This window comes from Diceros bicornis, chromosome 6 (assembly GCF_020826845.1).
Source record: "Diceros bicornis minor isolate mBicDic1 chromosome 6, mDicBic1.mat.cur, whole genome shotgun sequence".
In the NCBI taxonomy this organism is placed as follows: Eukaryota; Metazoa; Chordata; class Mammalia; order Perissodactyla; family Rhinocerotidae; genus Diceros; species Diceros bicornis.
This window is the reverse complement of record NC_080745.1, coordinates 14,071,673-14,084,416: the sequence shown is the minus strand read 5'-3', so window position 1 is coordinate 14,084,416 and position 12,744 is coordinate 14,071,673. Positions and strand designations below refer to the sequence as shown.

The 12,744-nt window shown below is 37.0% G+C and overlaps 1 protein-coding gene across 5 annotated transcripts in view; it reads right to left on the bottom strand.

The window, feature by feature from the left end:
• MARCHF8 (membrane associated ring-CH-type finger 8) overlaps positions 1 to 12,744 on the bottom strand; it is a 123,641-nt gene that overhangs the window by 65,628 nt on the left and 45,269 nt on the right. For all 5 annotated transcript variants that reach the window (XM_058542886.1, XM_058542885.1, XM_058542887.1 and 2 more), the window contains one exon: positions 5,126 to 5,305. In XM_058542886.1, the coding sequence (XP_058398869.1) occupies positions 5,126 to 5,227 (102 nt within the window). In that variant the 5' untranslated portion in view covers positions 5,228 to 5,305. The remainder of the gene's footprint in view (positions 1 to 5,125; positions 5,306 to 12,744) is intronic.

Sequence of the window (12,744 nt, the reverse complement as noted above, 5' to 3'; positions counted from 1 at the left end):
ACTATAAAATTTTTAGACTAAAACATAGAAGATATTAGCTGCAGCCTTAGGTTAGGCAAAGATTTCTTAATAGAACACCAAAAGTACAATGCATAAAAGAAAAAATGGATAAATTCGACTTCAAACTTAAAAACTTCTGGTCTTTGAAAGACACTGGCAGGAGCATGAAAAGACAATCCAGACACTAGGAGAAAACAGACACAAAACATATATCTGATAAAGGACTTTTATCTCAAACATATAGCAAATGCTCAAAACTCAACAATAAGAAAACAAACCACCAATTTTTTTAAATGGACAAAAGATTTGAACAGTCACTTTACAAAAAAGATACATGGATGTTAAATAACCACGTGAAAAGATGCTCAACACCATTACTCACGAGGGAACTGCAAATTAAAACAACAATAAGATACTAACATATACCTATTGGATGGCTAAAATTAAAAGGCTTGACTATACCAAGTGTCAATGGGCATGCAGAAGAATTACAACTCTCATATTCCAGGTAGGAATGTAAAATGGTGTAATCACTTTGGAAAACAGTTTGCCAGTATCTTAAAAAGTTACACATACATCTACCACATGGTTCCACTCCGAAGTATTTGCCTAAGGAAAAGGAAATACATGTCCATACAAGGGCTTGTACAAATGTTCACAGCAGCCTTATTTGTCACAGCCAAAAAACTGGAAATAATCCAAATGTCCATCAACAGAAGAATGGATAAACAAATTGCAGTATGTCCATGGATACTTCACAGCAAGAAAAGGAGTGAACTATTGATACACACATCTTGGATGAATCTCAAAAGAATTAAGCTGTGTGAAAAAAACTGGACAAAAAAGAGTAGAGAATGTAAGATTTCATCTATATAAAACTCTAGAAAATGCAAACTAATCTATTGTGAAAGAAAGCAGATCAATGATTGCTTGAGGAAAGGGTTGAAGAGGGGTGGGAGGGAGGGATTACAAAGAGGCAAGAGGAAACTTTTGGGAGTGATGGAAACCTTTACAACCTTGATTGTGGAGACAGTTTCATGTATGTACATATACGTCATAACCTACCAAATTGTACATTTTAAATATGTATTGTTTATTGTATGTCAATTATACCTCAATAAAGCTGTTTAAAAACAAAATAAAACATAACAAAAAATAATCTTGAAAAATATAAAGGGACTTATCAAACCACAAGACAAAGAATATGTCCAGATAAGAAATTAATCAAAAAGCAATCAGGATGGCAATAGATCAATTAAGAATCTCCTTGGGGGTCGGCCCTGTGGCTTGGTGGTTAAGTGCGCGCGCTGCGATGCTGGTGGCCCGGGTTCGGATCCCGGGTGCGCATCGAGGCACCACTTCTCCGTTCATCCTGAGGCCGAGTCCCACATACAGCAACTAGAAGGATGTGCAGCTACGACATACAACTATCCACTGGGGCTTTGGGGGGAAAAAATAAAATAAATAAAAAAAAAAATCTTTAAAAAAAAAAAAAGAATCTCCTTGGACATAGAAAGATGCAAAAATCAGCAGTGTTGAGTCAGCAAAATAGGGCAATTTGGAAAAGGTCAATCCCAAAGGACCACAGCATAGAAATAAGGGAACAAATCTGAGAAAATACAATAGCCCAGAGAATATGGAAATTTAACCTCCAGCAGCAATCCCTGATAACCAGAGTACAGAGTTCATCATTAAAGGTAGAAGAAAAGGTTTCAGAATTGAAAGAAGATTGAAAAGCTCAAAAACCTCCCACAAAAAACAAAGAAAGCCACCAAGAATAGCAAGACATTAACCAATAAATCCTTAAACTATAAGGAAAAAGAAAATATTCTCCAAAAAAACTATAAAGAATACATTTCTTTTGAAAGAATGCAAATAACCACCACATCAGATTTCTAAATGCACACCAGAGTCTGGAAGGCAATGGATCAATACTTATAAAACGCTAAGAAAAAAAAAAAAGCTGGGGCTGGCCCCCTGGCCTAGTGGCTAAGTTGGTCACGCTCCGCTCTGACAGCCCAGGTTCGGTTCCTGGGTGCAGACCACCACCACTCATCCTCAGTGGCCATGCTGTGGCGGCGACCCACAAACAAAACAGAGGAAGGCTGGCACAGATGTTAGCTCAGGGCAAATCTTCTTCAAAAAAAAAGCTCTTCAAGAAACACTTACCCAGTTCATGAGCAACAGCAGAAATCCTTTTATGGATTACAAAACATTCCTCTTACCTCCACAGTGGTCTCCATACCACTAAAACTGAATTAATTCATTTATTTATCAACTGTACTGAATACTGTGTAAAAGTCATTAACTCTCCTTAGAACTACAGATATGGGCTCCTGCAATGGGTGCTAGAGAGAATCATGCATCTGATAAGCGTAGGTAAAACTGCATCAATATTAATGGTTGAAATATTTGATTCTGAGGAAACCGTAACACTTCTCTCTTCTTACAAGATTCAGAAGGAAAAAAATTCTTATCAATATAATGAACCGTCTCATGTTATCCAGAGGTTGTGAGATAAATTTCACCTTTGCAGTTTTGAGAACAGTGGATGATGGGATGGAAGGAAGGATGCCCCTGCATAGCTTCTCTTTCCCTCCTCTCCTGCTCTCCCAAGCACAGGAAGATCAGAAATCATACCAACGGATTTTGTTTTGAACTCACTGTGCCAGGGAAACTGGATAAAAGAAAACAGCCTCCACTGAACAAAAATTTACCTTCCAAACAAATTCTGACACTACATTTCAGGGCCTAGAAACCTACAACAACCATTTTCAGCACTGTGCCAGCTGCTGCCAAAACTCTTATGGGGCCCTTCAAACTCCTGTCTCAGCAGTCGCTTTTTCAATACCTGCTGCCCCGCCTTGGTGCCACCATTCCCAGAACTGTCACACCGCCATCAGGTCTTCAAACTATTCCCCACACTAAGGTAGGACAGGATGATTCCTCTTCCCAATACCAATTAAAATCCCAATTCCATGAATATAGCTGTTTAATGATACTTATTTAAACCTTAAAAGCCCCATCAAATAGATCAATTCAATAAGTATTTATTGACTACCCACCTATAATGAATCCACAAGTAGGGTTTTATATCAAAAAGAATCTCTCTTCCTGGCCTAAAATGTTGGACATCTTCCTTTCAATATTCCAAAGAAGTAAGTACAGCTTCCTCATATACATACCAAGAAATTCTTGCCATCTGGTGTACGAATTCAACACTTCAATGAATATGGAACTAGCAGCCTCAAATTGGTATAGGCAAGTACCCTAGACTAAGGAAATGTTCTATTTAGAGATCTTGAAAAATATATCTAGGCTAAGAAGGATTACAAGAAAAAACTATTAATTTAAATGAATCTTAAATGAAGACTATTAACTTAAATAAAATTGATAGAATATGAAAATGATATTTTGGGGTATTCCCCCATTCCCAGCAAGTTGAGGAAAAACTAAAATACTGAAAATACTACATCCAGAAACCATCTACCCTACCAACAGCCCTAGTCGGCCTTTCAACACTGGCCACGCCTCTCCTCCCAAGAGCTCAGCAAAATAGAAAGGGTGCAGATTGACAACACAAACAACTAAAAAAAGGAAAACACCAACTAAGAATATGGACACCTCTTTTAATTTATATGACACCTTTTCATTTTCCATAGTCCATGTATTTCAAGAACTATGATATGATAGATTTCTTTTTTTAAATTCTTTATGTAACAATGGAAAGAATGGTGTCCCATCAAGTATAATGATTCAACTTCAAACAAGACACACGGATTCTTGATTTAACAAAGATTCTTTAGAGTCTTGGGCAAAGATTAAGTTTGACTATAAAATAGGAATGCTATGAGAACTAATGAGCAAACGTTTGTAAAGCACATTGTAAAGGCACGGAAGAAAGCAGGAGTCACCCTGGTTCCTCCCCGTTCCTCTGTACACTCCATCATCAAGCCCAGTGGATTAATAAACTAAATACCTCTCTATCCCCATTACCCCTATCCTAGATGAAGTCACCATCACCTTTTCTCTAGGCCAGGGATTGGCAAACTACAGCATACAGGCCAAATCTGGCCTGTCACCTGTTTTCGTAAATAAAGTTTTATTGAAACAGAGTCATGCCCATTCATTTATATACTGTCTTTGGCTGTTTTCTTGCTACAAATGGCAGAGTTGAGGAGGTGTGACTGTTATGCTTGCAAGGTCTAAAATATTTATTATCTGGCCCTTTACAGAAAAAGTTTGCCAAACCTGGCCCAAGTAGGCTATTGAATGATCCTCTAACTAGTCTCCCTACCACCCATTCAACTCACTCTCCAAACCGCAGCATGAGTGAAAGCTTTAAGAACACAAATCTGATCAATCATTATTCTGCAAAGATAAACCCAAGCTCCTTAAGGTAACTCCTCTAACTTTTCCATCCTCCTAACTTCCCACTACTCAATTCGATCTTTATGTTCCAGTTATTCTATTTTAAGCTCTTCAAACTCACCTTGCTCTAACCTTTGGGCTTTCAGCATGCAATATTTCCTCCAACTGGGACACTCTACTTTCTCCTAACTAACTCTGGGTCACCATTTGGATTCTCCATGTAAATGTCATTTTCTCCAGGAAGCCATTCCTGACCACTTGGGCTGGGATTCGGTGGTCCTGAACTTCCTCCATCTCTGATCTTACTAGATTTTAATGCATATTTGTCAGGCCAGATCAAGAACCACGTGAGGGCAGAGACAGGCTCTATGATGTTAACTATGATAACTTTGCAGCAAGCAGAGACTAGTATGTAAGAGGCATACATACATTTTTGTTCAAATAAAGTTATCCTTTGCATTATGTTGTGAGAATCCACAGAACTTTTTCTCAGCAATTTACCAGAAATAATCAGGTAGATTTAACCAATGAAGATAAATAAGTCATGTATGACCACGGCAGAATAAGTAGATACCAAAATGTGAAAACTAAGAAACCTACAAAAAGACAACTTGTTCTGAATACAGCTATTTACAACATTTACTTTTTAGTACATTACTAGAGAAAATCTTGATCTTCAGAGCTTATCATTCTAAACCATATTTAATGAAAACAATAAAAAAATAATGAAACTAAAAAGGGTATTTCTCATTACCTGCTCTTCCCTCTCCTTTTCTTTGGTCTTATTTCTGTAGACTCTAGCAGAGGTGGCATCCTGGGATGGAATGGCAGAGATCTGATGCAGTGGCATGCTCATCCCAGCCTCCTGTCTGGTCTTCTTCTTTACGGAAGAGAGTCTCCAGTGGTAGAGTCATTTTGGGCCATGGACTTGAAGCTGAGAGAGAGAAAAGAAGTCAAGACATAACTGAGCTAAAACACTTCTCAAATTTCCAACAGTGAGGATTAGTATTTTACATTTATATTCATATTTATATTCAAATAAGTTATAATGTCTGACATAAACACTTGGTCTTAAAAGATGATAGAAGATAAATGTCTATGAGGGAAATTGTAACATTTTTCTCATGTAGTAAGATGGCAGCACCTGAAGAAGGCTGGTGGATCAGGGACATGTATAATCAGATATTAATTTTCCATTGGCTACTTAGGTTTTAAACATAGTACTGTCATCCTTTATTATAAGAATATTTTTGAAGTTAAACTTTTTTTCTTGAACAAGCATTCATCCTAATATAAGCTGTGATCTTTCCTTAAAACTGCTGCCCTTGAGTTCACATAACGGTAAGATTAAAGGTTAAGAAGTCTAAAATAAATTTAAGGTATCTATGATCCATGCTTAACCTTCCAAAAGTCTAGATTCTCTAGACCAGTTGTTGGCAAACTTTTCCTGTAAAAGGCCAGATAGTAAATATTTTAGGCATCCTGCGCCATATTTGTTACAACTACTCAACTCTGCCCCTGTAGCATGAAAGCAGCCACAGTGAGTATATAAACGAATGAGAATGGTTATGTTCTAAAAAAACTTTACTTACAAAAACAGGTGGCAGGCTAAATTTGGCCCATGGGCCTGTAGTTTACTAACCCTTGCTCTAAAGGATCTCCCAGGGAAGATGAGGGTCATCATGGACATTCCTGGGACCATGAAAATGCTGAGCTTAAGTAAAATAATAGTGTCTGAATAAGCTATATTCAATGATTCCAGGCATCCCTGCCTTTTTTCTGCTTTTCTCCTACATCCCCCAAAGTGCCTAGTAATTGAATTGTTCTCTGCCTCTCTCCCCCTACCTCCACTGAGATCTATCAAACTCTGTATACAAAACCAATTAAATATAAATTATCCAAATTATCTACAAGATTTAATGTAGTAATGTTTTATGCTGTTCGAATTTTAACAAAGGATGGAAGCCTTAAACCAAAAGAACAAATCTCTAATTTGGGGATTTTCACTTATTAACCATGCATTTGGGAGATGGGATGGTAGGCAGGGAGGGTAAACAACAGGGCCTGACAACCCTAAGGTCACATTTGACAAGCAGCCATTTATTCCACCTCTACCAAAATTCTGCTCTGGACCAAAGGTAGGTGTTTGTGTGGCTGGTCCCACCTCTGACAGTGTTACTAACCAAACTAAGAGCAACAGGACGCACAAAATGGATTTCTCTCTGATCAACAAGCAACAGGAAGGAACAAGAAACTGGAAGAGATCAACACATATAAGAAAAGGAGCTCAAAGAACATTCTGTTTTAAAACGTCTAGTTTTATGATAGGTGGGTGATCACTGATAACCAATAAACCAGGAAAAGGGAGTAGGTGATATTAGTGTCTAGATATAATCAATAAAAAATAAAATGTTAGTGTCTAGATATTATATACATCATCCACTCTACTTCAAGCCTTTGATGAGGATGACACAAGATGGGGCACTGTGCCCAATAAATGGTCTAAATACTTGTGTTCACATTACATAAGACAAGAGGCACGCACTTACTGCTGAGTTGTCTTACACTCTCTGGGAGATCACAATAGTCACTGGCAAGCAGTTTTTTCATCACTATCACGTTAAAGTCCTCTGTCACAGATGACAAATTCCATGTGGTCTCTTGGAATACTTAATCAAACTAACCATGCCCAGAGTCCCACCACATATCATGCCAATAGCTGCCTTTGGTGCTTCTGGTATAATCATCATTATTACATCATTGGTACAGGACCATGACAAGCATGAGGAGGACTATTTATGCCAGAGAAACACAAATCTGAGAGAGTTTTAAATTTTTTGCAGAATTTTAAAGGACCTCCCTCATTACAGCCATTTAAGCTACTCTTCGGATATGCAGCCCCCATCTCCAGGTAAACGACCTGAAAGTTTGCCTGAAGGAATCCCTGTCCTACATTAGACATATTTAGGATAAAAGTGATCATTTTAAAAACCAAACTACAAAACAGACCATGCCACTTTTTATGTGAAGGCTCATATGAAAAGCATAAAGCAGTATTACTCATACAATTTTCTTTGCATAATTTCTAAATATCTGTTTTATATCAATTCAATTCATCTTTAATCAAGAGCAAAAGTTAAACCTCTACACTACGCCTGCCAATCCAGGCATGAGGTCTTCAATTCCACTAATGCTAACTTACAAAATACAACACACCTAATATGAACATCCATATTAGAAGAACTAGACTGACAAAGCTGGTTGTTTAAGAGTATGGAAATGGACACGCCATGTTCATGGATCAGAAGACTTACTATAGTTAACATGGCAATTCTCCCAAAATTGATCTACAGATAAAGAAATCTCTATCAAAAACCAGGCTGACTTCCTTGTAGAAATTGAATAAGCTGATCCTAAAATTCATATGGAAATTAAAGGGATCCAAAATATCCAAAAGAATCTTGAAAAGGAACAAAGTTGGAGAACTCACACTTTCCAATTTCAAAACTTACTACAAAGCAATAGTAATCAAGACAGTGTGGAACTGGAATAAGGACAGATACATGGATCAATAGAATAGAATTCAGAGTCAAGAAATAGACCCATGTATCTACGGTCAACTGATTTTTCAACAAGGGTTCCAAGACCATTCAACGGGGAAAGAAGTCTTTTCAACAAACGGTGGGGACAACTGGATAGCCACATGCAAGAGAATGAATTTAGATCTCTACCTCACACAAATAAAAAAAAAATTTTTTTGAACCTAAATAGCATCAAAATAAACTTTTGAGATTCAATAGATGCCACGAAAAAAGTGAAAAGACAACCATAGAACAGAATAAATTTTTTGGCAAATCATATAATAATAAGAGACGTATCTAGAATATATAAAGGACTGTTACAATTCAATAACAAAAAGACAGATAACTCAATGAAAAATGGGTTGCTCAACATCATTACCCAACAGGAGAATGCAAACCAAAACCATGACATATCACTTTAATTATGGCTATAATTAAAGACAGATAAGTGTTGGCAACAATGTGGAGAAACTGAAACCCTCACACACTGCTGGTGGGAATGTATGCAGCTGCTTTGGAAAACAGTCTGGCTCTTTCCCAAAATGTGGAAATAACTCCAATGTCCATAAATTGATGAATGGATAAATAAAATGTGTCATCTATACAATGGAATATTATTCAGCAATAAAAAAGGAATGAAATATGAATACACACTATAACACGGATGGCCCTTGAAAACATTATACTAAGTGAAAGAAGGACCACATATTGTATCATTACATTTCTATGAAGTGTCCAGAGTATACAAATCCATAGAGATAGAAAGTAGATTAGTGACTGCCAAGGCCAGGGCCAGGGACGGGGAGGGCAGTGACAGCTAAAAGGATTTGTTTTTAGGGTAATGAATATGTTCTAAAATTTATTATGGTGATGGTTGCATAACTTTTAAGTATACTGAAAGTCATAGAATTGCACATTTCAAATGAGTAAACTGTAATGCGTATGAATTATATCACAATAAATCTGTTTAAAAAAAGAATACGGAAATAAGTAATATGGATTAAGATAGATAAAATTTTATTTTTCCTTTGTGCTATCCCTAATGTAATTTATCCAGGTGACAAGGAGATAGGATATTACCCTATCACTCTTCCAGTTTTGGGAAAGGTAATAAGGAAGAGTGCAAAACCAGCAATCAGAAATCTAAGGTTCAGGGCCGGCCCGGTGGCGCAAGTGGTCAAGTGCATGTGCTCTGCTGCGGCAGCCCGGGGTTCGCAGGTTCAGCTCCCAGGTGTGCACTGACGCACCACTTGTCAAGCCATGCTGTGGCGGCGTCCTATATAAAGTAGAGGAAGATGGGCATGGATGTTAGCCCAGGGCCAGTCTTCCTCAGCAAAAAAAAAGAGGAGGATTGGCAGATGTTAGCTCAAGGTCGATCTTCCCCACCAAAAAAAAAAAAAAAAAAAAAACTGTAAAATAAATTTCCATTATTAAAAAAAAAAAAAATCTAAGGTTCAAGTCTTGACTCTACTAAACACTAACAGTGTGATGTTGGGCAAAGTGATGAATTTCAAAGATTCTGTTTCTTCGTTTGTAAAACAGAAAGGTAATAACAGTCATGCACCACATAACGATGTTTCAGTCAACGATGAACCACATATATGACAGTGGTCCCATAAGATTAGTACCATATAGCCTACGTGTGTAGTAGGCTATTCCATCTAGGTTTGTGTAAAGCATACTCAATGATGTTTGCACAACGACAAAATCCCCTAACGATGTACTTCTCAGAACATGTCCCCATTGTTACAAGACACATGACTGTAATCTCTACTCAGTTCACCAGGTTATTGTGAAGACCAAATAAGATTGTGGCCCATATGCACAAATGTAAGGATTCTTAACATCAGCACATTTTCCAGCCTGCTTTTTCAGGAATCTGCAATGATTCCTCTCACCGCCTTACAAAGGCCTGTTTGTTTGCTGCGTCTTTCCAGCACCGTTTTCTCTCCTCCTATGCCTCGGTCTGACACATGATTTACGCAACTGGGACCTCAAATACTTTCTGATATTTATTTAGTACCTCTAGCAGCATGACTCTGAGGGGAAGCAAGGCTGACAATGCTATCCCCATAAGGGGAGAGATAAGTAGGTCCGATCCAGAAGACAACCAGCATGGCTTAACAATCAAGCTGTTCTATGTGCTTTCCAGATGGTCAAGATAAATGAAGGATTCTGCCCATTCCAACACAATGCTAGGGATAAATACAGACGACAAAGAGGCAGCCAGCAGAAGACAAAGATGCTAGTTGCAGCCTCCCTGAGGGACAGTCACCCCGGGTCTGCATGCCTCCCTGCACCCTTGCTCACAGGGTGCCAGGCTCCAGCAGCACCCTGCTCCTCCCCATTGTGAGTTGTTGAATCGTAACGTCTTGACTGGCAGTCAGAAGAAACAACTTTAAGTTAAGCCTGTTTTTATCAGAAGCACATTTCATACAAAAAATGAGAAGCCTGTGCACAGCAGCTAGCAGATAACAAAAAGAAAAAAAGCAGGAGGAGGAGCGAGGAGACCAGTTGTAATACACAGCACTGAATGATCAAGGCCAGAATTACAGCAGTGAACGTGGAGAGAGGAGAGAGACCATTTGAAAAAGGAGGACTGACATAATCTAGTGAGGGGTCTAAAGCGTCCCCTGATTTCTGGCTGTGTATTCACAAGACCAGGATGCACAGAGGAGTGGGGGATAAGAGGAGACTCGCCATGGGCACACTGAGCTTGACATGCCTGTGGGAAACCCAAGACTGTGCGCACTGGGAGTCACCAGCATACTGTGACACCTGAACACACAGGAACAGAATCAGTTTTCCAAGGAAAACCTGCAGAATCAGTCGTTTACATCGTTAGATGCTATAAACAAAGGATAAAACTCAACATCAATAGAGAATTTTAAAACCTTTTAGAAAACAGCAATGCAGAAAAAAAACAACTATCTCAACCAAAATTAACATTACACTAACACAGTAAAACTCTTAGAGGCATTCTAATTAAACTAAAAAGCAAAATAAGCACATAACCCCTGCTATTACTTAACATATAGTTAGATTTTTCCTGCTAATGTGCTAAGACAAAAATAAAAAGAGAACTTCATAGAATGATGGAAGAGCTCAAGTTCACAGGAATTTTCTAAGAACTGGAATCAGTTAAAAACACTTGTATAAAACTGGTAATGTATTCTAGTGTAATAAACAAGTATATAAACATATTAATGTCACCAACATTCCTCTACACCAACAAAACAAAAAGCATGAAATAATTAGAGATAAATGATACAAAAGCTACTTAATAACTTTTAATGAAAAACATTTAGTGATTTTAGAGTATATTTGAATACATTAATAAGTTCTGTTCTCCCCAATTACAGCATATATTTAAAATGTAATCCCAAAGTCTAAACGAGATTTTTTTACTTGACAAAATGATTCTAAAATTATACATACAAATAAATGAGATGATCAAATAAAAATGATGGAGAAGAAGCAATTGAGAGATAAGTCCTCTAAAATATTAAAACATTGTAAGGTAATAATTATTATTGAACAGCAAGGTACAGGTACAAGACTGAAAAGACAGTTCAGAAACTGACTGAATTATAGAGAAGAGTATAATAGCCATTAGAAGAAGCAGCCCAAAATTATAAGAAAGGGACAAGTTACTCAATAAGTGGTGCTGGGATAACTCTGGTTAACAATTTGGAAAAAAAAAATCAATTAAGACACACTTCACTCATCAAAACAAATTCTGATGGATATAAAAGTTAAATGTAAAAAGAAACCACATAAAAACATAATAAAATACAATTGCAAATGAATATATTAAGGAACTAAAGGGAGACTAACTTTCTAAAACTAGAATTAACAAGAAAAAAATCACAAAAGAAAAAGGTTTGTAGATATGACTCTATCATTAAAAGCAAAGATAAATAAAGAGGCAAAAAAGACTAAAAAAATATTTGTAGCATATAGGACAAAGAGTTAGTATCTTTTTTATACAAAGAAGTTAATACAAATAGCTTTAAAAAAAATATTAAAATCCCCATAGATAAATGGGCAGGATTAGGAAGAGTTGATTCACAAATGAGGCCATAGGATGGGTCCTCATTTAACATTTTAATAATCAAGGAAAGGCAACAGCTCAGGGAACCATTTTTTTTCCCTTTACAAAACTCTACAAAAATATGGCAAAACCTATCATTGGCCAATATGTGCTGAGCCTGTGTTCTCATGATCCTCCAGTAGCATCATAAACTCAGAAGGCCCATCGAGAAACTGTGGAGCAACAGGGCTCCGGAAACTGCAAGAGCTTATCTTTGGGAAGCTTAGCCTGAAAAAATAGGCAAAACTCTACAAGCTCCAAGACTTTCCAACATAACATTATTTACAACAAAGGAAAACAGAAAGTACCCTTAATTTCTCCAAACTGGGGAAAAGCAAAGTAAACTGTGGTACTAATACAATCAAAAGAATATTATATGGGTATTAGAAGCAAGAAAAACATGACTGTGATAAAAAGCAGGTAAAAATTATACACACATTATAATTACAACTATGTTAATATATACACACACAAAAATCCTAGGAAGGAATTCATAAAAATGCTAATAGCAGTTTAATGATGTGGCAATATAAATGATTTTTCATTTCTCTATTTTCTAAACCTTTAGTAACAATATATTACTTTTATAGTTTAAATATATATTTTTAAAGAGCTAAAATTAAAAGCTCAAGTCATTCCACATAGATTGGTAATAGAATTTTATGTTATCAATGAATATACAACCATAAAAGGACTAAT